Source organism: Coturnix japonica, chromosome 1 (genome assembly GCF_054131305.1).
Source record: "Coturnix japonica strain WE chromosome 1, WE-NBRP24, whole genome shotgun sequence".
In the NCBI taxonomy this organism is placed as follows: Eukaryota; Metazoa; Chordata; class Aves; order Galliformes; family Phasianidae; genus Coturnix; species Coturnix japonica.
Window position 1 is genome coordinate 169,812,558 of NC_140663.1, and position 24,901 is coordinate 169,837,458.

The window sequence follows — 24,901 nt, forward strand, 5'->3', positions numbered from 1 at the left end:
GAAAAGTGGTTCTGAAAGGAAGACAGAAGGAAAATGAGAATCCAAAAGTGGCGAGATCACAATGCACACCTCTCAGTGTAGGAGTCTGAAATGGCAAGCTTGTGACATTTATCCAAGAGCTGATGAATAGGCCGATGAAGACAGAAAATCAATGAGTTTGAACTTTACACCTAAGCTGGCAATAAACTGAATGCCTGCTGAGGCAGGAAAAAATAAAGTCTTCTTAAAAAAACAATAATAATAAAAAAATAATAATAAAAATCCTTTCCTTTTTCTCCTATTGTTTTGCTATGACTTGTGAGCTGTTTTGTAAATGCAAGAATCATCTAGTCTGCTGGCTAAACTAGTAGTGTGAAAATGGGGTTGGAGCTGGAAGAGGTCAGGAACTGCTGCCTTCTACAGCTGGAAAGATTCTGTTGATTTAGAGATTTGTAATAGCTTCACCTCCTGGTAAGGGAAATTAAAATAAATCCAGAGCAACAAATTGGGAAGTTACTCATGAGGCTGTGCGACCAAATACATGTAAAACTTTGCTTATGAACTGAAGTATTTAACAGTAAATGCTGTAATGCAACATCAACAGTCCTCAAATCTGGTTCTCCACAACACAAGATGAAGAACTGTACAGACTGAAACCCAGCATCACAGTGGCCTTTATCCTATAAAACAGCAACAATATCAGCATTTGCACACGTATCCTTTGCAGAAGGACCCATACAGGTCTACGTGGGCGAATCCCAAGCCTGCTCACCATGAACCACAGGCTCAGACCCAAAAGTAGAACTGCCAAAAGAAGCAACTGCCCAGCAGCCAGGTCAAAGTGAGCTGGAGTTAAATGCAACTATGCATACTGTATCCATCTGAAGAGGCTCAAGAACAAAACCATCATGCCAAGAAGCACATGGCAGCATGGCTTGGTGAGGATCCACCATGCAGTAAAGCTCATTCGTCTTCAGGTTAACTCTGCGGCCTCTCCAGGTATCAGTACACCCCGGGGAGCACAGGCACAGCTGACACCACTACGCTGGAATATTGAAGAAGAATAAAAATAATGCACTCAAGCAGAATTCTCCTGAAAGAACAGACTTGCTTGGAGTCCAGCCTGCTCACATTTCAGGAGGAATTTGGCCCAGTTTATCTCCTAATGATTATAATGGATACTGCAGTCTTCTTTTCATTAAGGCAGTAGCCAAAAATATTGATTTGTTGTACTTCATGGATCTGCTTACCTTCACGAATTTCAGGAGAGATGGTGCATAAGCCAATGGAGTCGGTCAGTTTTAAAGTGACAAATTAACTGCACTGAGAGTAAATAAACAGCTATCTCTTTGCAAATTAATTCAATATGTGACTTGAGCTCTTTTCTACATCGAGGAAGCTGATTCATCACTCAGCAGCACTTAAGTTGCCACCAGTTTCAGAGCAGAGCATTAATGTTTTGTCCTGTTTGACACGGAAGGTTGAACTCTGCGCACAAGTTACAAGAGCGTGACTTGGAGTAGCTCCCGAATCCCCAAATCCTGCTCCCACACAGCCTGAGCTGCAGTCATGCATACAAGTGCTCTTTGAGTTGCTTTCAAGATGCCTTGAGATATACAGAACAACTGGGGAAAAACAGATACAAAAAGGATCCAAAAGGGAACTGTGAACTACTGTGGTATGGAATAGCTTCTGGAATGGCTAAGACAGCGTAGCTGATGGGGTTGGCTTTCTTTCATGAAAACACGGAAGACGAGGATTTTCAACTTACAAAGCTCTGTTTTCTTGTGATGGCTTTTTGCATTTTTGTTGTCATTGTTTGTTTTTTATTTTCACAAACCAGATTTCTACCTGAAAGGAGGTTGTGGCGAGGTGGGGGTCGGCCTCTTCTCCGAGGTAATGAGTGATAGGAATAAAGTGAATTGCCTCAAGCTGTGATATGGGAGATTCAGCTTGGATGTTAGGAAGAATTTCTTCCCCAAAAGAGAGGTCAGGCACTGGAATGGGCTGCCCAGACAGGTGATGGAGTCACTAATGCCAGAGATGTTCAAGAAATGTTTAGATGTTGTACTGAGGGACATGGTTTAGTGGGAAATATTGGTGACAGATGTTGCACTAGATGACCTTGGAGGTCTTTTCCAACCTATGATTCTATGATATCAATTCGAGGAACAAACTAACCCTATTTATGTCAATCTCAACACATAATTCAGGACTTAGCAAACAGGGGCCCTAACTCAGTTCTTGTTATTGCCTTGCTAATAAATTAACTCTGGTTAACAAATGTTGAATCCTGGGATTTTCAGAACAAAGCCAGAGCATTTAGACCAATATCCTATTGCTGAACTTCATGGTACACAATAACACAGGCCAACATTTTCAAATGAAGGGGTTTAAGACTGAAATTCATGTACAACTGCATAAATAACGTCACCCACTCATGTTCAACTTCTATTAACACCTTCGCATATGTGAGTTCTTAAAATTTCTGGTAATTAGACAAGGTGTCCTCTTGACTTCCGACATTCAACTTTAATGTTTCTGGACAGGAGGCTCTGACTATCATCTGAGCACAGTTGCAGCACAGAGGCTACAGCACAAATAGAATAAAAATATTTTTCACTGCTTATGTTCAGACAAGTTCCACAGCATTTGCAATGTCGTCTGTTTTTCATAACGTTCAGTTTAGAAAGTTGTCATTTGATTAAACAGTTTGAATTTGTCAAAACATACATGTGAATCTTATGCTTTAATACCACATTCACAATTAAAAGCTTCAGCAAAAAAAAAGATATACTAAGTCTGCTTAAACCACAGTAAGCCCACAGACTCAACAAATTTAATGTAATTTTTGAAACTGCTGACTAAAATTTTCTAATATTACTTCTTCTAGTAGCACAGCTGCACCATTGCTCTCAACAGCTATCCAACATTTAAACAGACAGCTTGTTAGCTGTGTTTTATTGCATGGTCTTTTATACTTTGTGTTTTCTACATTTTCCAACCGGATACGGTAGAAGTGAAGTTTAATATCTTAGAAATCTTCACTCTATCAATGCAACTGCCACCAAGGAAAAGCTACCACAGGCTGAGCACATCTTTCCCAGTATTTCTGCCTTTACACAAGCATGCCTACACTGACAAAGACCGCGTGCTACAGTACAGTACATGATGCAGAATGGCATCTCATTCCAGACTGCTGAGTCTCATAACAAAGTACTCTCACCAACACGAAGTCAATGAACCAAGTCTTATTTCTCGCCTCTTCCTTCCTTCCATTGTATTTAGCACTACATTCAGTGTTCATGAGTGTTGTGACTCTGTTGAGGCAGCCTGAGCACCTAAGAACGATCAGCAGGTAATACTGTGATGCAAAAAAGACTTCACAAAACTATCACTGCTTCTTAAATGGAGTCATCACACAGCTACTGAAAAGCAATGTCCATTATTTCACACCCGCAGAATGATGAATGTAAGCAGATAATTAAATCATGTCATTGCCGTGCCTGGAATATTCTTATTTATAACTTTATCTTTCCTGTTAAGAAGACATGAATTTCTTGTTCTGGGTAGAAAATAATTAGGGCTAAGATTTTCTTTTGCAAAAATCTCTATGAAAGGAAAATGATAATTAGAAACAAAACTTACCAGTCTCTTCATCTATGCTGAATCTCCCAAGTCCACTGCCATCCCTGATGGAATACTGGATCTCCCCATCCCTTCCAGAGTCGTCATCTCGAGCAACAACTTGCAAAACACTTGTACCAATGCGGGAGTTTTCCTTCACAGATCCAATGACAGCAAAGTCAGGAAAATAGGGAGTATAGAGATTTTCATTAACATCCACCACTTCCACTTCCACAAAAGAGACAGAAGAGAGAGAAACTGGACGTCCCTTGTCCTTGGCACGCACAGTCAGGTTGTAGAACTGCTGCTTTTCATAATCCAGCTCTTTGCTCAAGCGGATAGCACCACTGGCTTTGTCTATCTCAAAACGCCCGTTGTAATCATTCACCAGTGAGTATCGGACCTGACCTCCCAAGCCAAGATCTGGATCGTGGGTTTCCAACCAAGCTATGACAGTGCCAACTGGCAGGTCCTCAAGCACCTTCACGTTGTAACTGGATGGGATGAAGGCTGGAGAACAATCATTGACATCATCCAAAAACACCTTCAGAGGCACAACTGAAAACTGCTGATGGCCGCTCTCTGCTTTATCCCTAGCCTCAATTTTTAGGGTGTAGTTTGCTTTTGTTTCCCGATCTAGCTGATCAGCCACATACACCACTCCCGTGGAACCGTTGATGGCAAACTGCTGGGTATCTGTCAGAACTGAGTAAGTCACTTCCCCGTTGGACCCAAGGTCTTTGTCTCGGGCTTCTACTTGTATAATCTCTGTACCAAGACTTGTACTTTCTAAAATGTTAACTGAGTAACTGTCCTGTAAAAAAATAGGCTTGTTATCATTTGCATCCCCTACAGTGACAGTCAACAGTCTCCACGCAGATTTCTGTGGGTTACCTAAATCATAAACTGTAATATTAAGGATATAGAGATCTGTTTTTTCACGGTCCAAGGGCATAAGAACTGTTAGTACCCCTGTCTCTATGTCAATGTTGAAACAACTATCTGCATTACCATCAGAAATTGTATAAACTACCTTTCCATTAAAGCCTGAATCTGCATCATAGGCTTTTATCCTCAGGATGGTGGCACCAACTGGCAGATCCTCCGAAACCATCACATCAGTTGGGAAGGTTTTGTCAAAATGCGGTGCCTGTCTGTTCACTGAATAATAATCCAGAAAACCATCTTCTAAATTCAACTTCACATTTGCTTTTGCCTTTTTGAGCAATTTTTCTGCTAGCCTCTGTGCAACTCTTGTCTCTCTACAGCTAAATGTCTTTGACGATACTTTCCCATGAACTACTGAAATATTAACAAACATAGCATCAGCAAAGTTCTCTCCATCAGTGGCTGTTATCTTAAGGCCAAAGTTGCTGTTCTTTATACCAGAATTAATAAGAGATTTTTTAAGTTGCAGGACACCAGAATCAGGGTTTAAATAAAAAATGCCAAGCTCATTTCCAGAGATTATTTTGTACTTTACAAGCTCTAACTCATCTATGTCTATAGCAGAAACAGCAGTAATGTGACCACCAACAGGAAAGTCAGATGAAATCACTCCCTGGCATGCCACCTTTTCAAACAGGGGTTTGTTATCATTGACGTTGCCTATGTATATGGTAACATTCACCTCGCTTTCATGCCGGTAGGGAGAACCCCAGTCAGAAGCCCTCACAATGAACCTGTAGCTTTCTGGTGAGGACTCAAAATCCAGTTCTTCAGATGTGCTGATGACACCTGTAAATTGATTTATTATAAATGGTAGTGAGTTCAGACTGGCAATGCTGTATGTTATGTATCCATTTTCTCCCCTGTCTTTATCAACTGCTGAAACTGCCAAAACACTAAACCCCACAGGGACACTTTCATTGACAAATGAGCTGTATGAAGACTGCTGGAATTCTGGAGTGTGATCATTGGCGTCTTCTAACCTGATGGTAACCTGTGCTTTTAAATCATCACCTTTGTTGGTATACACTTCTAACTCATAGAGGTCCTTCTCGGTGATTTTTAATGAACGAGCAGTAGTAATGAGGCCTGTGATGGGATTGATCTTAAAATTCTCAGCACCCTCACTAGGAGATATTCCGTATTCCACACCCAGGGGCTCAGACATCAGCTTAACAACTGCAACCACCACACCTGGAGGTGAAAATTCACTGATCGAAACATCATACGCTTCCTTTTCAAACTTCAAGGGGATGCTTTCTTTCTTGGGACTAGCAATGTGGACCAGTTTGACTGCAGAAAATTTCTGAGGAGATCCTTTGTCTTTTGCCTGGAGAGTCAGGTTGTAACCATAGGGGAAGCTGTCCCAGTCAATAGGCTTTCTTTCTTTGATTTTGTATTCATTCATCCACTTGCCTTCTTTAATCAGAAAGAACTGCTCTAGCGGATCTCCAGCCACAATCGAAACGGATTCAATTTCTCCATTGGCTCCTTCATCTAGGTCATCAATGTTAATGACTGCGTAGGTAGGCTCCTTGTCTGATGGGAAGGGAACATGTGTTACTACGCTTATCGTTGGAGCGTGTTCATTTATACGTTCAATGTGAACATAAAGCTTAGCCGTACTGCTTACACCATTATTTCCATAGAGCTTCATCCCACGGTCCACAGCCAAAATCTCAAGATCATACCTGTTTTTTTCATCGTAGTTTAACCGGCCACTTAAGGAGATAACACCACTCGTAGGATGTACTGAGAAGAGATCAACTTTGCTTTTGAAATAATAATAAAACTCGCCATTGGACCCAATATCTGCATCTGTTGCAGTCACCTGTGCAATGCTAGTCCTTAGTGGAGTGCTTTCTGCTATTGTGACAGAGTATGTGGTTGGTGAAAACAAAGGTCTTAAGTCATTCATATCCAAAACCTGGATGTTCACTTTTGTCCACGCTTCCAAGTCCTCTCCTCTGACAGACCCTTTCACTATCAATAAATAATTGTCCTGAATTTCTCTGTTTAATATAGCAGAATTCCCACCTTTAGTCCTTATTCTCAGGAAGCAAAAGTCAGCAATGACAACTTCCTCTGCTTTAAAAAAGCCTTCATCATCGCCAGACACTATCCTGTACTTGATATCCCAAGAAAGGTCAGACAAGGTAATGCCCATTCTTGTTTGACTGTTGACATAGGTCCTGGCTGCTGAATTCTCGTACACAGTTGCATTGTAAGTGGAATGAGTGAAGTGAAAGCCAAGTGGGGCAGCTCCATGTGCTACCTGGAAGAGGGAGGCCAGGAGCTCAGCAAGCAGAAGGGCAAGACAAGGTGGAGGGGGCCGTGTGCCTGACCAGTGGCCCATGTTCACCTCCATCACATCATCCTTTCACCCTGCAACAGAGAGAGAAAAAGGAAGGTGAGTAATTGAGAGGCAAAAACTGTACTGATAAAAACTAGTTGCCACATATTTAACAAAACAAAAAGGGAGAAAACTATACGCACACAAAAGCAATGTTTTTTTTTCATTATATTTTACCTCTATGTATACGCATATGTATGAATGCACACATACATACAAATACACATATGCATATGTACACACTTCTTTAAGATAAAAAATCCCTACAAGATCCAAGCATATCTTTATTTACAGGGTGTTCGAATCAAAAGTAAGGAAGAAATATGGTTATTTAAATGTAATTGCATGCACATACGCATATGCATACATGTACCCACATACTGAGAACAGACACAATGAAGAAAATATAACTGCTCAACAGAGTTTCCAGGTACAGACTTGGGTTAGTAAATGTCACAGCCAGACAGCACATCACACTTAGGCCCACCCTTGCTTATGTACTACAAGGTATCTGTCATTAGCATCACTACTATGCAACCAGTACATGTGGTAACATGCAGTAAACGAAGAAAGAGCAGAACAGTTTTCAACTGGTGAATGCTGAACACACTCCATAAATGCTCCATTAGTTACTTATTGCAGCTTCATCCCAACCTAAGAAAAAGGTTGTCCAATCTGCTGCCTGTCCTGCTGTGAACTGAGCCTGAAGGCACCCTTGCTCAGAGTGAATTCCTGCCACAAATCAGATATGGTTTTGCTGCCAGCAGCTTGTCTTAATCCACACATGGTCCCATTTCACCACCACCTCAAAGCATCAAGAGCCCTTCCACTGGTTTCAAAAGGTGGATCATAAGCCAAAGTAAAGCAGTGCAGTCAATAAGCAGACATTTGAGGAAGAACTGGAGACGTTCATACAACCCAGCTACACATTAGTCCCAGTGCCTCACTTGGGGCCTCTATATTTCCAGGCTATACAGAGATGGGGAAGCAGAGACTGGTGGAGATTGCTGGAGGGTGCTGTGGAAGCTCTGAGTGAGACTCCTGCTGATGGCTTTCCATGGAAGGGATGGGAAAGGAGCCTAAGGAAACCTGTCAGATGCTTCAAGTGAGGCAGTGTGAATAAACTCCTTTGTTACAAAGTACCTTCACTCATAAAGATCACAGAAATCAACTGCAAAAGGCAATTATTAAAAGACCCACTGCACACATGCGTGGTTCTCGTAAAAGCTGCTTGAAAATGCAGTTTTCTCCAAGCTAGAATATAGAGTGGAGCAGGATAGGAAAAGCTGTCGATAATGACAGGAGTTAATTTAAATTTCCAACATGATTTCAGCATCCCCTAGGAGATTAATAAATTGCAGGCAAGTTTTGGAATAAGAATTCATGTTAGTTATCACTTCCAATATAACTGAATGACTATTGCGTTTTTAAGTACTAATGACAATCAATTTATTGCACTGGTGTTATAACGTTCACGCAAAAAACACTTAACTTCCTGATCCCACAGTCTGCATCCCATTGCTTCAGCACATTAATCAGTTTGATAGCTTTCCCAAATGTTTGTCAATGCACACATCTATCAACTCAATTTGCACATGCAGCTCCCCCTGCCCTTCTCTCCCTTTTATTTTCTATTTTAGCAACCACAAATAAAGAACTCTTCATCAAGAAAATAAACATCTAAGATTCTATCACCTCCTGGACTTGCATTCCCAGCTAACAAGGCAAAACCCCACTGCAGCACAAGTGGCACTTCCCTTTGTGAATACACCCAGAGAATAATTGACTGCAACTCAGGAGTTTCTCAGAAACAGGTCAGTTTGGTCTACCAAAAGGTATGCTATCCCATCCAAGTTGGCTTCTTTTTTTCTCTCACAGACATCAACATCAGGTTTCCAGATCCTTTGTAATCAGAAATCATCTTTCCTGAGAAATCTATTGCTCAAAGAAAAATAATACAAGCAAAAGAAAACCATCACAAATAACTCTACCTTCAGATACAGACTCTGCAGTGGCAGACAGGTACCAAAATAGACATCTACAAAGCTATGCATTATGAAAAAGCTGTGCCTATTCCAGGCAATACAGTGGGACAACCTTATACTCATTGCATTTATCTATTTCTTTTTAGTAAAAGTCAGGGCCAAAACCTAATCTCAAATGCACAACTGTAAATCCACTTATGTCAGCAGTCTGCAAGGCTTTAGTGGTTCAGTATAACCAATATCCGGAAGCAACAGGTTCCACGTAAAAACAACATATGATACACACAGACCTATATTTATGTGTATGTATGTGTGTTTGTGAATGTGTTTCAGTTCTGTACACATGCAGGCAGAAGCAGTTTGTATATTTTTAGGTATAATTTTAGGGTTGGCGCTGGAAGAATTGGACTATCCCATCAGGCAGCACTTTTGGAGTCTTATTTGCCTTCCAATGCAGTGTGCAGTGCTGTAACAAGCTCCTCACTGAAGTTATTCATCTATCCATACATTTACATGGTCATCATTATTATATTATTTGAAAGTCCCAACAGACAAGCCATTAAACTTCCACTTGGGCTACTCAAGAATGTTTTATTCATTTAGTGAATTCCTTTCTTCTGGGGTATTTGTTTTTAAGAGCTCGTAATACATACATACTTAACGCACAGGAAATGTAATGCGATAGGTTACAGAAACAAAGTACAAAGAGACCCACCGTAAATTAAGAGGCATTTCTTTAAAGGCACTTCTTGTCAAAAAGTGTTATGGCTTAGAGCAAAGAGAAAGACTGCGATTACTTGTGCCTGATTTTGAAACGTTTGGGCAGGAGCTACTCAAAAATTAAAGTCCCCCAGTAGTGTTAAGCTGCAAGGAAAGAAACAGCTCTTTAACAAGAACAGGGACTAAAACACAAAGCTCTCTCAATACCCAAGGAGGCAGCAAGATGACACAGAATACGAGTCCAGCAACTTTCTGCTGCAGCTCACGTTAAATTCTCTGGTTTTCAAACGGAAGGAAAGGAATGGAGACATAGGAAGGTGTGGTTTCATTTTTAATCTCATTAAAAACAAATTTAGCAGTGATGGGGAACTAGGACTTCACCTTTAGTTCTCCATTCAGCTGCATGTCCTTTGCATCTTGAACAAGGAATAACTATATAACCTGGACTTGGCAGGGTAGCTCCAAGATCTGTGGGCGGATGGTGCTCTTTAGAGGAACCATGAAAGGTAGGAGCCCCATTCCTTTGTTTTTCATCTTGGCTCTGGCAATCTGCAGCCTACCGGAGTGGGAAGAACAACTCCAGCCCCAAGAACTGCCAAGCCTCCCACACACTAGAACTGTGGGTCTAATCTAATGTGCAGATGCAAAACAAGTGCTGTATGATCTTCCTTTTGATTCCCTCTCCCAAAATTAATTCCTCCAGCGCCAAAGATCTCCATACTGAAAAATACATGAAAAAGAAAGCTACTTATATATTCTTGGATAAACTATGACAATATTGAACAAGTGCCAGAAGGACTTTTTAAAAACATGAGGAATACAGCAGGTAAACTACTTCAGCAGGCAGAAAAAAATAAGCTTTTAGCAGTACACAATAGGGAAAAGAAAAATCTTTTCCTTTCCCCCTACTTATACCCCAAGTCCAAATATATCCTGTAGGAGTATTTCCAGCTGACTGTTAGTTAATCGTAGAATCATAGAATGGTTTGAGCTGGAAGGGATCCTTCAGATCATGTAGTTCGAACCCCCTGCTATAGGCAGGGACACCTTTAGACGAGGTTACTCACAGCCCCATCCAGCCTGGCCTTGAATGCTTCCAGGGAGGGGCATTCACAACCTCGCCAGGCAACCTGTTCAGGGTCTCACCAACCCCACAGCTTAAGAATTTCTTCTCAATATCTAGTTTAAATCTACCCTCTTCCAGTTTAAAACCGTTTTCCCTTGGTCTATCACTACATGCCCTTATAAGAAGTCCCTCACCAGCTTTTCTGTAGGCCCCCTTCAGGTACTGGTAGGCTGCTATAAGGTCCCCCTGGAGCCTTCTCTTTTCCAGGCTAAAGAGCCCCAGCCCTCTCAGCTTTTCCTCATAGGAGAGGTGCTCCAGCTCTCTGATCATCTTCACTGCCTTCCTCCGGACCTGCTCCAACTGCTTCATGTCCTTCTTGTGTTGGGGGCTCCAGAACGTGATACAGTACTGTGGGTGGGGTCTCACGAGAGCAGAGTAAAGGGACAGAATCACCTCTCTGGTGAACCTCATGAGGTTCACCTTAACCCACTACTCAAGTCTGTCCAGGTCCTTCTGGATGGCATATCATCCCTTTAGTGTGTCAACCATGCCCCACAGCTTGGTGTCATCAGCAAACATGCTGAGGGTGCACCCAACCCCACTGTCAATGTCATTGACTAAGATATTAAAGAGTACTGGCACCAGCACTGACACCCCTGGGGGCCACCACTTGTCACTGATCTCCATCCAGACACTGAGCTGATGACCAGCACTCTCTGGACTCAATCCTGCAGCCAGTTCTTTGTCCATCAAACAGTCCACCCAACAAATCTCTATCTTTCCAATTTGGAGAAAAGGATGTTGTGGGGTACCATGTCAAAGGCCTTACTGAAGTTCAGGTAGACAACATGAGTGGCTCTTCCCTTTTCCACTCTGCAGTGACTCCATCACAAAAGGTCACCAGGTTGGTCAAAGCAGAATTTGTTCCTGGTGAAGACATACTGGTTCTCCAATATCACCTCCCTGTCTTTTTTTGTACTTAACCTCCCAAATTCATCACAAAAACTCACTGAAGCTCTCATCTAAAAAGGCCTTCTGGACAGCAGTATGATTCAAGGAGAAAACAAACAAACAAACAAAAAAAAACAGCTTTTTAACGTCAGAAGACAATTTTATGAGAATCAAGGTATTTATGAACCACTGTCCAAGAAGGAAAAGAAGAACATGAAAACAAGGTTTGGTCTTGCCTGAAAGTTTTTATTGTTATTTTTATACTTCCACAGAACTTGTGAAAGTCAGGATGCCTCATCAGATAGAACAGATGCGCTGAGTTCAAGGCGTGGAAAACTAATACAATTGGGAAATACTAACCCCTTCTCAGGAAAGGCGTCATAATTCTCATTCAAACAACAGCTATTTACATTCTTTTAAATAAGCAGCTTTACAGCAAGAGGGTATGTTTGAAAATATGATGGTCCTTTTTAGAAGGCAGGAAAGCATCACTTGCACATGACATATAAATAGTAGGTTGCAAAATGATGCAACTCTAGCAGGAACAGCAGCAGGTTTTGTTGGAAGTGACCTCAATCTTCCAAGTAACTCCTTCCTTTCATTCAAACAACATCAACATCGGTAGTAACCAACTTTTAAAGCTTACAGTATAGTCATGCAGGCAATGCTGATTTTCGACAAGTCAACCATTTTGCAGTCAGGAGGTTGAACCCATGTACGTTGCTGGCCTCCCCTGGAAAGAACCTCATCCATAGTGCAGAACTATGGAAAACTCTTCAAAGCTCATAGAAATCCATATTTAAGGTGCGTAGAAAACAGTCATCTAGGAGTATGAAGATGATGTCTGTCTGCCATGGACATACTTTAGCCATGGACTAGAGATAGCCATGGTTTCTATACACTCAATACACAGGCACTATTATTAGCATTCTGTCAAATGAGAATACTGTGAAAAAAATAACATTTAAATGCCACTTTCTCTAGTCAAGCATCCAAACTGTACCCAAACGTACTCCACTATAATTCACACAGCTAGGAAAGGCTTTGAATTTACTGACCAGGAAAATAAATTAGAATCTACAATAAGAACTGAGAGTGCCATATGGAAATGAATTAGAAATGCACGTTCAACTCTAGGTAGGAGGGAAAAAATGCTTAACAGACACTGATAGTAAATTTATGTCAGGGAATATATTCACAGGGCTACCAGCTCTCTGATGAGTACAGAGACATGATTTTCCATATAGATTATTGTATCACGATGTGTTTATCCCAAAAAGATGAAGAGAAACAAACCATTCCTGCAGAGTAACCCCTTAAAACAGACAGTGCAATAAATCCCAGTCTTCCTTAGAGCTGCAAATCTTCCTGCTGCCAGCATATAATTCTGCATAGGAGAATGGCCGCTCAGCATGCAGCAAGTGTAATTCCAGGCTGTCCCTAGGAAGTGAAGATTTAGCCACCCAGCCTTACATTATGAATAACTTTGGCTTGCTAGCAGGTGCTGGGGATTTTTCCATGCAACACCAAATTTGCCCAGTATCAGTTCATCAGCAAATGCTTCCAACTTGCAAGCAGGAGCGGGTGTTGTCTGTCTTCCTGGGAAGCTGCTGCAAAGCAGCTTTGGGACTCTCCCTTCTCCCAAAGGATGAAACATGGCCTGGGGAAAGGGCAGTGGGGGAGAAGGGAGGAATAATTTGCCGCCATGTGAGTTTTGTCAAAAGGGAATTCCAGAGAGCAGTCTTACAAGGGATTTGAGCTTGTCCCTTGGTGGTCTGTCCCAGAGGAAACAAAAACCAATACCCAGTTTTTATGCTTTATCTCCAATCCCCCTAGGCTCCTGCTTCTTAATCACTATAAAATGAGAAAGCTTTACGGCAGTTTCAAAATGAGCAAGCCATCTTCATCGGGGCTGTATGCTTCCCCATGACACACACTCAGAGATGCAACTTTTAGCTTGTTCAGCTTTTCTGTAAGGAGCAGTTGGCTCATTGCAGAGCTGCGCTCTCTGCATCTATCCCTGCAGGCAGTGAGCTGAGATAGGCAGCAGTACCACAATGCACCCAGTGTTAAAACTGAGGCTTCGGTGAGATTCAGGCAGAGGGTCTCAAGTAGGCTCCTTGAAACAGTTATCCTTATTATAAAGCAAATAAATCATTAATAATACATGAGCTCCAATCTACTAGGAGCTGTGGCATAGCACTGATACAAAAGTGCCAGTTTCGTAGATGAAACAGCATCTCCGATCCTTCTCACATAAGGATTCCCACCCTGTGAACACTATTCCATGGCACTTCTTTTTCAGATCCATTCCTGCCCTGCTGGGCACAGCAGCTGCTCTGCTCTCTGTTTGGGATCCTGCACATGCTCCTCCTGACAGCTTATATAGTCTTGTATATACTATTTGGCTGAGTTTATAGTAAGAAAGAAATCTGTGAGATTTACAACTACTGTTTTCCAGGGCCATAATAGGTATGTAGGTATAAGGACTAAGGTAGCTGTTACTCTCAAAGGGAAAAAATAACTATTTATCTTCCTCAGCCTTTCTGCATGTTGAGGCCAAGCAGCTCAAATGATCCAAATCTTTATATATGGGCAAGAGCCAGCTACTAGAAAGAAAGAAGAATATACAAAAGATCTTCCCAGTTGACAGCTATACATAGTAAGAAACACAGCATAAAATGGAGAGCAGGGAAAAGGATTAAAACGTTACAAGTCAAAATAATGACATTCCAGTGAGGGTTATACAAAAAGCTCTGAGAAATATGGCGGATGGAACTGGACGATCTTTAAAAGCCCCTTCCTACAACCCAGACAATTCTATTCTCAGATTTGATATTGTGAAGAATTTGTGCTCAGAAAAAGCAGTCAGGAACTGGAATGGGCTGCCTAAGGAGGTGGTGGAGTCACAATACCTGGACGTGTTCAAAAACTGTTTAGATGTTGTAATAAGGGACATGGCTTAGAGGGAAAACATTGGCGGCAGGCAGAGTTGGACTAGATGATCATGGAAGTTTTTCCCAGTCTTGGTGATTCAGTAATTTGAAGATACAAAAAAGACAGGGACCTTCTGGGAGGAGCCCAGAGGATGGCCATGAACATGATAAAGGACCTGTAGCACCTCTCTAAGGAGGAAAGCCTGAACGACATGGGTCTGTTCAGACTTGAGAAAAGGAGACTCAGAGGGGATCTGATCATTGTCGATGTCTAAGGTGACGGAGGCATACTGTCTAAAGTTTTGGGCCCCTCACTGCAAGAAAGACATTGAGGCCCTGGAATGTGTTCGAAGGAGAGCAACAAAGCTGGTGAGGGGTCTGGAGCACAGGCCTCATGAGGAGAGAGAGGCTGAAGGAGCTGGGAATGTTCAGCCTGGAGAAGAGGAGGCTCAGGGGAGACGTTACTGCTCACTATAACTTCCTGAAGGGAGGCTGTAGTGAGCTGGGGGTCGGCCTCTACTCTCATGTCATTAGTAATTGCACCGGAGGGAATGGTTTCAAGCTACAGCAGGGGAGATTCAAGCTGGAAGTTATCAAGTATTATTTCTCAGAAATATTGGTCAGGCACTGGAATGGACTGCCCAGGTAGGTGGTGGAGTCACCGACCCAGGGAGTGTTCAAGGAACAACCTACTCAATGGAGCCCGCTTTGGCAGGTGGGCTGATCTCAATCATATTGACAGCTCCCTTCCAGCCCCTACAATTCTGTGAATCTGGGTCATGCAGAAGACAAATATGGACACTGCTATGGGAGACGTAAGCAAAGGATCGAATCTCTTGGTCTACATTATCATATATTCTTTTATTTTCTTTCCTACATGTAACTACAGCAAATTATTTCAGTATATGCTGCTGTTGGACAGAAGGGTTCAAAAGGATGGGAGAGGAGCACCTAACTTCTGTTTACATCTGTTTACAAGGGTGGACAGAGACAGAACAAGGGGGAATGTTTTTAAACTAAGACAGGAAAGGATTAGGTTACATAGTAAGAGAAAGGTTTTTGAACAGAAAGTGGTAACTCACTGGAACAGGCTGCCCAAAGAGGTTGTGGATGCCCCATCCCTGGAGGCATTCAAGGCCAGGCTGGATGTGGCTAGGGGCACCCTGGTCAGATGGCTGGTGACCCTGCACATAGCTGGGGGGTTTAAAACGGATGATGATTGTGGTCCTTTTCCGCCCAGGCCATTCTATGAGTCTACGATTCTATAGCCTCGACTGATAGTGAAAATTACACAGAGTGCAGATGGATTGGAAAAAAGGGAGGTGGAACAGGGAGGTGGGATTTGGGCGTAGGGTCTCCAGCCCTGAGCTGGGTGCATGGGCGCACACGCCCAGGGAAAGGCATTGTGACATCACAGTGCGGGGCAGGACATCAGTCTTTACCAGGTCACGTTGGCTGCCTCCCCCAGCTCAGACACGTGAGGCGGTCTCACCGTCCTGGTGGTCACTGCTGGAGCTCTGCTCTTGGTGACAGCCATTTGTGTGTTGAGAGTGGTCTTTGGGAGAGAACAGGATGAAGCTCAGCCTGACTCTCTTCCTCATCTCCCTTCCTTTCATCTCTCCAATTACTGGCTTTTTCAGCTATCCCAGCTGGGCCTGGAATTGGGACAAAAAGCTGGTCCTTCCCGAGGAGCAGCACTCCATTGAGACCGACAGCCAGACCTCTGGCTGGCTGTGCTGGTTTGGCCTGACCACCTGTCCCACCAAGATCAAGGACGGGAACAAAATCCAGGTCCTTCAGGAGGAGCAGAGTTCGGTTCAAACCAATAGCCAGACCTCTGGCTGGCTCTGCTGGTTTGGCCTTACCACCTGCTCCACCAAGACTGAGGATGGGAAAAGCAACCAGGCACTTCCAGAGGAACATCTTTCGGTTCAAATCAAGAGCCAGACCTCCGGCTGGCTCTGCAGGTTTGGCCTGACCTCCTGCCCCACCAAGATCGAGGACGGGAACAACATCCAGGTCCTTCAGGAGGAGCAGCGTCAGCTTCAAACCAAAAGCCAGACCTCCGGCTGGCTCTGCAGGTTTGGCCTAACCACCTGCCCCACCAAGATCAAGGACGGGAACAAAATCCAGGTCCTCCAGGAGGAGCAGCGTCCGCTTCAAACCAAAAGCCAGTCGTCTGGCTGGCTCTGCTGGTTTGGGCTAACCACCTGCCCCACCAAGATCTCGGATGGGAACAAAATCAAGGTCCTACAGGAGGAGCAGCGTCCAGTTCAAACCAAGAGCCAGACCCCTGGCTGGCTCTGCTGGTTTGGGCTAACTACCTGCCCCACCATGATCGAGGACAGGAACAGCAACAAGGTACTTCAAAAGGAGCAGAGACCGGTTGACACCAAGAGCCAGACCTCCAGCTGGGTCTGCTGGTTTGGCCTAACCGCCTGCCCCACCAAGACCGAGGACAAGAACAAAAACCACGTCATTCCTGAGGAAAAGAGCCTAGTAGAGACCAAGAATCAGATCTCCAACTGGCTCTGCTGGATTGGAATAACAACCTGTCCTGGGAATGGAGACAGTGTTCTTGTGCATCCTCAGGAGACGCAGCAAAGCAGTGTATATGGCCTGGCCTCCAACATGCCCTTCTCGCTTGGCCGTACTCCACAGCCTAGATGGGACCCATACTGGTTCAGCGAGCCTTCTGCTCCAGAGGGGCCAAAGCGGCAGTCCCCACACACCAAGCAGGAGGCCTCCAGCTTGCTCGACATCGTGTGGCACATCTGGGACTTCTGTAAGCAAAGCCGGATAGCCTGTTTCTTTATAGAATTCGCAGAAGACTGGTTTACGTGGCAGCTGATGAAGGCAGTCGGCAGAATCTGGCAAATACTGTGAAGTCACCAGGGACAGCTAAGACATTAAGCACGGAGAAAACCATGGGGAGCAGGGAACCGCAATGTGATGTTTTCCAAAGAAAGCAGACGCACAGAGGTCCATCAGCTGTGCACAGCAACTTTCCGAGCCGTAGGGCTGAAACCCAGCCAGAGCCCCCCGTGCAGAATGGGTCCTGCCAGAGGTGGAGTGAGCCCCACAGGCTGCCCTGAACAATCCTGTGAGGCTGGAAAAGCAGCACAGGAATCAGAGCCCTGCAGGGTGATGCTCTGCAAAACGAGCCTGCAGCCTTTTCCCTGCGCCCATGCCCTGCCACTTCCAGGGAACCAGACCTCAGCTTCCACAGGAACAAAGAGTGATTTCTGTGAAGTACTTTTGTCCATCTGACAGCCTGTGCATCAAATGGTGGGACACACCTCAGCCCACCAAAGGTTCCTGTACTGCAGGCGCCTCTGATGACGACAACATCTTCCAGTGGGTGAACTACAACATCTTCCACTGGATGAACGACAACATCATCCACTGGGTGAATGACATCCTCTCCCAGATTTTCACCTCCATTTTCCATCTGGCATCTAATTTCATTATATATAATATATAATGATATAATATATAATTTCATTATACTTAATCTCTAAATTATAATAAAAATAAAAATTATTAATTAACAACACACACATCTCTGCAGCCTGTGTCATTGTGGTGGCAGTGGGTCCGGGACAGCGGCAGCACGAAAGGCATTGCTGCAGGAGAGTGCTGCTGTGCGGGGTTTGGGGGCACGCGCCTGGGGAGGAGGAAGGGCGCTGGGCCGGGGGAAAAGAGGCATCGGTGGCTCTGAGGTGCCCACAGACAGCCGTGCCTCAGGGGAAGAGAGCACATCCTGAGCGGGAGCCCACGTCCCACTGAGGGAATGCAGCGTCCCCCAGAGCACACGGGGAGGTTCTGTGAGTCCTGCAGCGCGCTGGGAAGCATCCAGGGCACACTGGGAATCCACAGCTGGGCCAGTTTGGCCAAGATCCCGTGCGCATCAGCTTCATAGTGGAGGCTCACACCAAAGGAGCCTTCCCAGAAAGGGACAACGGCGGCAAAACACCACAGCAAGAGCTGCTGGGACACGCAAGGAGGCCCTGAGGCGCGGCGGCTCAGACTCCCTGCTCTGGTTCGTCCCTCTGATTATTACTGCTGACTGGTAGTTCAGGCCGGCAGCCATGAAGTCGCTGCCAGAAGCCTGTGGGCAGTCGAACGGGACTCTGGGGCACTGGGGCGCTGTCACGGTTCCAGCCCAGTGCAGCCCGGTTCTGTGACTAATGGGGCAGAGGGACAAACAAACCCAGGAACCAGGAAAGGGGGAAGGGAGGTGGTGAAAAGGTACGGAGATGGGCCTAACAACAAAACTGAAGCAACAAGCTAAGGGAGAACATACTAGTTTTCTAAGTATGATAGTGGAATGCAAGATTAAGGAAACAGATGAGCTTTGTGAAGGGTCTGTGGAGACCACTTTGTGGCCTTCCAGTACAGGAGAGAAGCATATAAACAGGAGGGGGAATGACTGTTTATGAGGTTGGGTAGTGACAGAAGAAGGGGGAATGGTTTGTGACTGTGACAGGTGAGACTTATGTTAGATATTAGGAGGAAGTTTTTCACACAGAGGGTGGTGACGCACTGTGGAACAGGTTGCCCAAGGAGCCTGTGGATGCCCCATCCCTGAAGGCATTCAAGGCCAGGCTGGAAGTGGCTCTGGACAGCCTGATCTTTTGGTTGGTGACCCTGCACATATCAGGGGGGTTGAAATTGGATGATCATTGTGGTCCTTTTCTAACCAGGACATTCTATGATTCCATGATTCTATTACATGAGGCTTACCAAAACAAGAATGGACTCTTGCACCTCAGAACATATATCCACAGGTACAGGTTGGGACATGACCTGCTGGAGAGGAGCTCTGTGATGAGAAACCTGGCAGTCCACATGGACAACAGGTTGGCCATGAGCCAGAACTGTGCCCTGATGCCCACGGAGGCCAATGGGATCCTGCAGTGCATTAAAAGGTACACGACCAGAAGGTGAAGGGAAGTGATCCTCCCCCTCTACTCTGCCCAGGTCAGGACTCAGCTGGAGTACTGCGTCCAGTTCTGGGCTCCCTGGTACAAAAAAGACAGGGACCTCCTGGAAAGAGTCCAGCGGATGGCCATGAAGATGATAAAGGGCCTGGAGCACCTCTCTTATTAGGGCCGGTCACTGCAAGAAAGACATTGAGGCCCTGGAATGTGTTCGAAGGAGAGCAACAAAGCTGGTGAGTGGTCTGGAGCACAGGCCTCATGAGGAGAGGCTGACAGAGCTGGGAATGTTCAGCGTGGAGAAGAGGAGGCTCAGGGGAGACCTTATTACTCTCTATAACTTCCTGAAGGGAGGCTGTAGTGAGCTGGGGGTCGGCCTCTTCTCTCGTGTCATTAGTGATAGCACCAGAGGGAATGGTTTCAAGCTGCGGCAGGGGAGATTCAAGGTGGACATTGGGAAGTATTACTTCTCAGAAAGGGTGGTCAGGCACTGGAATGGACTGTCCAGGGAGGTGGTGGAGCCACCAACCCTGGGAGTGTTCAAGGAACAATCTGATTTTGTTTTGAGGGACATGATTTAGTGGAAGCTATTGGTAATAGGTGAACGGTTGGACTGGATGATCTTTTTGGTCTTTTCCAACCTTGGTGATTCTGTGATTCTATGAAAGGAACATGACCAAGCTCCTTTCAGCCGTGCGTGGTGACAGGACACCGGGAAACGGCCAAAATCGGAAGTTCTGTACACACGTGCATACGAATGTCTTCAAGGTGTGGGTGACAGAACACAGGAACTCCTGCCCAAGTAGGTTGTGGAGGCCCAGACGCCTACGTGAGCAACCTAGTTAGTCTAGGGAGCCTGCTTTGGCAGGTGGGCTGGTCTCAATCATCTCGAGAGCTCCCTTCCAGACCCTACAATTCTGTAAATCTGGGTCATGCAAAAGACAGATACAGACACTGCTATGGGAGCTGTAAGCAAAGGATCAAATCTCTTGGATTACGTTATCATATATTCTTTTATTTTCTTTCCTACATATAAGTACAGGAAATTATCTCAGTGTTCGCGGCTGTTGGACTGAAGAGGTGAAAAGGATGGGAGAGGAGCACCTAACTTCTGTTTACGTCTGTTTACAAGGGTGGACAGAGACAGAACAAGGGGGAATGTTTTTAAACTAAGACAGGAAAGGATTAGGTTACATAGTAAGAGAAAGGTTTTTGAACAGAAAGTGGTAACTCACTGGAACAGGCTGCCCAAAGAGGTTGTGGATGCCCCATCCCTGGAGGCATTCAAGGCCAGGCTGGATGTGGCTAGGGGCACCCTGGTCAGATGGCTGGTGACCCTGCACATAGCTGGGGGGTTTAAAACGGATGATGATTGTGGTCCTTTTCCGCCCAGGCCATTCTATGAGTCTACGATTCTATAGCCTCGACTGATAGTGAAAATTACACAGAGTGCAGATGGATTGGAAAAAAGGGAGGTGGAACAGGGAGGTGGGATTTGGGCGTAGGGTCTCCAGCCCTGAGCTGGGTGCATGGGCGCACACGCCCAGGGAAAGGCATTGTGACATCACAGTGCGGGGCAGGACATCAGTCTTTACCAGGTCACGTTGGCTGCCTCCCCCAGCTCAGACACGTGAGGCGGTCTCACCGTCCTGGTGGTCACTGCTGGAGCTCTGCTCTTGGTGACAGCCATTTGTGTGTTGAGAGTGGTCTTTGGGAGAGAACAGGATGAAGCTCAGCCTGACTCTCTTCCTCATCTCCCTTCCTTTCATCTCTCCAATTACTGGCTTTTTCAGCTATCCCAGCTGGGCCTGGAATTGGGACAAAAAGCTGGTCCTTCCCGAGGAGCAGCACTCCATTGAGACCGACAGCCAGACCTCTGGCTGGCTGTGCTGGTTTGGCCTGACCACCTGTCCCACCAAGATCAAGGACGGGAACAAAATCCAGGTCCTTCAGGAGGAGCAGAGTTCGGTTCAAACCAATAGCCAGACCTCTGGCTGGCTCTGCTGGTTTGGCCTTACCACCTGCTCCACCAAGACTGAGGATGGGAAAAGCAACCAGGCACTTCCAGAGGAACATCTTTCGGTTCAAATCAAGAGCCAGACCTCCGGCTGGCTCTGCAGGTTTGGCCTGACCTCCTGCCCCACCAAGATCGAGGACGGGAACAACATCCAGGTCCTTCAGGAGGAGCAGCGTCAGCTTCAAACCAAAAGCCAGACCTCCGGCTGGCTCTGCAGGTTTGGCCTAACCACCTGCCCCACCAAGATCAAGGACGGGAACAAAATCCAGGTCCTCCAGGAGGAGCAGCGTCCGCTTCAAACCAAAAGCCAGTCGTCTGGCTGGCTCTGCTGGTTTGGGCTAACCACCTGCCCCACCAAGATCTCGGATGGGAACAAAATCAAGGTCCTACAGGAGGAGCAGCGTCCAGTTCAAACCAAGAGCCAGACCCCTGGCTGGCTCTGCTGGTTTGGGCTAACTACCTGCCCCACCATGATCGAGGACAGGAACAGCAACAAGGTACTTCAAAAGGAGCAGAGACCGGTTGACACCAAGAGCCAGACCTCCAGCTGGGTCTGCTGGTTTGGCCTAACCGCCTGCCCCACCAAGACCGAGGACAAGAACAAAAACCACGTCATTCCTGAGGAAAAGAGCCTAGTAGAGACCAAGAATCAGATCTCCAACTGGCTCTGCTGGATTGGAATAACAACCTGTCCTGGGAATGGAGACAGTGTTCTTGTGCATCCTCAGGAGACGCAGCAAAGCAGTGTATATGGCCTGGCCTCCAACATGCCCTTCTCGCTTGGCCGTACTCCACAGCCTAGATGGGACCCATACTGGTTCAGCGAGCCTTCTGCTCCAGAGGGGCCAAAGCGGCAGTCCCCACACACCAAGCAGGAGGCCTCCAGCTTGCTCGACATCGTGTGGCACATCTGGGACTTCTGTAAGCAAAGCCGGATAGCCTGTTTCTTTATAGAATTCGCAGAAGACTGGTTTACGTGGCAGCTGATGAAGGCAGTCGGCAGAATCTGGCAAATACTGTGAAGTCACCAGGGACAGCTAAGACATTAAGCACGGAGAAAACCATGGGGAGCAGGGAACCGCAATGTGATGTTTTCCAAAGAAAGCAGACGCACAGAGGTCCATCAGCTGTGCACAGCAACTTTCCGAGCCGTAGGGCTGAAACCCAGCCAGAGCCCCCCGTGCAGAATGGGTCCTGCCAGAGGTGGAGTGAGCCCCACAGGCTGCCCTGAACAATCCTGTGAGGCTGGAAAAGCAGCACAGGAATCAGAGCCCTGCAGGGTGATGCTCTGCAAAACGAGCCTGCAGCCTTTTCCCTGCGCCCATGCCCTGCCACTTCCAGGGAACCAGACCTCAGCTTCCACAGGAACAAAGAGTGATTTCTGTGAAGTACTTTTGTCCATCTGACAGCCTGTGCATCAAATGGTGGGACACACCTCAGCCCACCAAAGGTTCCTGTACTGCAGGCGCCTCTGATGACGACAACATCTTCCAGTGGGTGAACTACAACATCTTCCACTGGATGAACGACAACATCATCCACTGGGTGAATGACATCCTCTCCCAGATTTTCACCTCCATTTTCCATCTGGCATCTAATTTCATTATATATAATATATAATGATATAATATATAATTTCATTATACTTAATCTCTAAATTATAATAAAAATAAAAATTATTAATTAACAACACACACATCTCTGCAGCCTGTGTCATTGTGGTGGCAGTGGGTCCGGGACAGCGGCAGCACGAAAGGCATTGCTGCAGGAGAGTGCTGCTGTGCGGGGTTTGGGGGCACGCGCCTGGGGAGGAGGAAGGGCGCTGGGCCGGGGGAAAAGAGGCATCGGTGGCTCTGAGGTGCCCACAGACAGCCGTGCCTCAGGGGAAGAGAGCACATCCTGAGCGGGAGCCCACGTCCCACTGAGGGAATGCAGCGTCCCCCAGAGCACACGGGGAGGTTCTGTGAGTCCTGCAGCGCGCTGGGAAGCATCCAGGGCACACTGGGAATCCACAGCTGGGCCAGTTTGGCCAAGATCCCGTGCGCATCAGCTTCATAGTGGAGGCTCACACCAAAGGAGCCTTCCCAGAAAGGGACAACGGCGGCAAAACACCACAGCAAGAGCTGCTGGGACACGCAAGGAGGCCCTGAGGCGCGGCGGCTCAGACTCCCTGCTCTGGTTCGTCCCTCTGATTATTACTGCTGACTGGTAGTTCAGGCCGGCAGCCATGAAGTCGCTGCCAGAAGCCTGTGGGCAGTCGAACGGGACTCTGGGGCACTGGGGCGCTGTCACGGTTCCAGCCCAGTGCAGCCCGGTTCTGTGACTAATGGGGCAGAGGGACAAACAAACCCAGGAACCAGGAAAGGGGGAAGGGAGGTGGTGAAAAGGTACGGAGATGGGCCTAACAACAAAACTGAAGCAACAAGCTAAGGGAGAACATACTAGTTTTCTAAGTATGATAGTGGAATGCAAGATTAAGGAAACAGATGAGCTTTGTGAAGGGTCTGTGGAGACCACTTTGTGGCCTTCCAGTACAGGAGAGAAGCATATAAACAGGAGGGGGAATGACTGTTTATGAGGTTGGGTAGTGACAGAAGAAGGGGGAATGGTTTGTGACTGTGACAGGTGAGACTTATGTTAGATATTAGGAGGAAGTTTTTCACACAGAGGGTGGTGACGCACTGTGGAACAGGTTGCCCAAGGAGCCTGTGGATGCCCCATCCCTGAAGGCATTCAAGGCCAGGCTGGAAGTGGCTCTGGACAGCCTGATCTTTTGGTTGGTGACCCTGCACATATCAGGGGGGTTGAAATTGGATGATCATTGTGGTCCTTTTCTAACCAGGACATTCTATGATTCCATGATTCTATTACATGAGGCTTACCAAAACAAGAATGGACTCTTGCACCTCAGAACATATATCCACAGGTACAGGTTGGGACATGACCTGCTGGAGAGGAGCTCTGTGATGAGAAACCTGGCAGTCCACATGGACAACAGGTTGGCCATGAGCCAGAACTGTGCCCTGATGCCCACGGAGGCCAATGGGATCCTGCAGTGCATTAAAAGGTACACGACCAGAAGGTGAAGGGAAGTGATCCTCCCCCTCTACTCTGCCCAGGTCAGGACTCAGCTGGAGTACTGCGTCCAGTTCTGGGCTCCCTGGTACAAAAAAGACAGGGACCTCCTGGAAAGAGTCCAGCGGATGGCCATGAAGATGATAAAGGGCCTGGAGCACCTCTCTTATTAGGGCCGGTCACTGCAAGAAAGACATTGAGGCCCTGGAATGTGTTCGAAGGAGAGCAACAAAGCTGGTGAGTGGTCTGGAGCACAGGCCTCATGAGGAGAGGCTGACAGAGCTGGGAATGTTCAGCGTGGAGA

The 24,901-nt window shown here is 46.2% G+C and overlaps 3 protein-coding genes across 20 annotated transcripts in view; 2 read left to right on the forward strand and 1 right to left on the reverse strand.

The window, feature by feature from the left end:
• Window positions 1-24,901, reverse strand: part of FAT3 (FAT atypical cadherin 3) — a 428,155-nt gene that overhangs the window by 326,388 nt on the left and 76,866 nt on the right. For 17 of the 18 annotated variants that reach the window (XR_014931869.1, XM_032442223.2, XM_015852350.3 and 14 more), the window contains one exon: window positions 3,628-6,939. Coding sequence is in view for 17 of the 18 variants with exons in the window: in XM_032442223.2 (XP_032298114.2) it covers window positions 3,628-6,922 (3,295 nt within the window). In the remaining variant the exon portion in view is untranslated. Of the gene's footprint in view, window positions 1-3,627; window positions 6,940-24,901 lie in introns of those variants that run through there. The other variant, XM_085509180.1, reaches the window with a different exon arrangement.
• LOC146762859 (uncharacterized) lies at window positions 14,696-18,015 on the forward strand. Its single transcript, XM_085536811.1, has one exon. It carries the CDS (start codon window positions 16,138-16,140, stop codon window positions 17,449-17,451), a length of 1,314 nt encoding a protein of 437 aa, XP_085392937.1. The 5' UTR covers window positions 14,696-16,137; the 3' UTR covers window positions 17,452-18,015.
• LOC146762860 (uncharacterized) lies at window positions 19,715-24,456 on the forward strand. Its single transcript, XM_085536812.1, has one exon. The coding sequence runs from the start codon at window positions 21,231-21,233 to the stop codon at window positions 22,542-22,544; it is 1,314 nt and encodes a 437-aa protein (XP_085392938.1). The 5' UTR covers window positions 19,715-21,230; the 3' UTR covers window positions 22,545-24,456.

Excerpts from the sequence above, each read along its gene's own strand:
- LOC146762860 (XM_085536812.1), top strand. The coding sequence starts at position 21,231 with ATGAAGCTCAGCCTGACTCTCTTCCTCATCTCCCTTCCTTTCATCTCT.
- LOC146762859 (XM_085536811.1), top strand. The coding sequence starts at position 16,138 with ATGAAGCTCAGCCTGACTCTCTTCCTCATCTCCCTTCCTTTCATCTCT.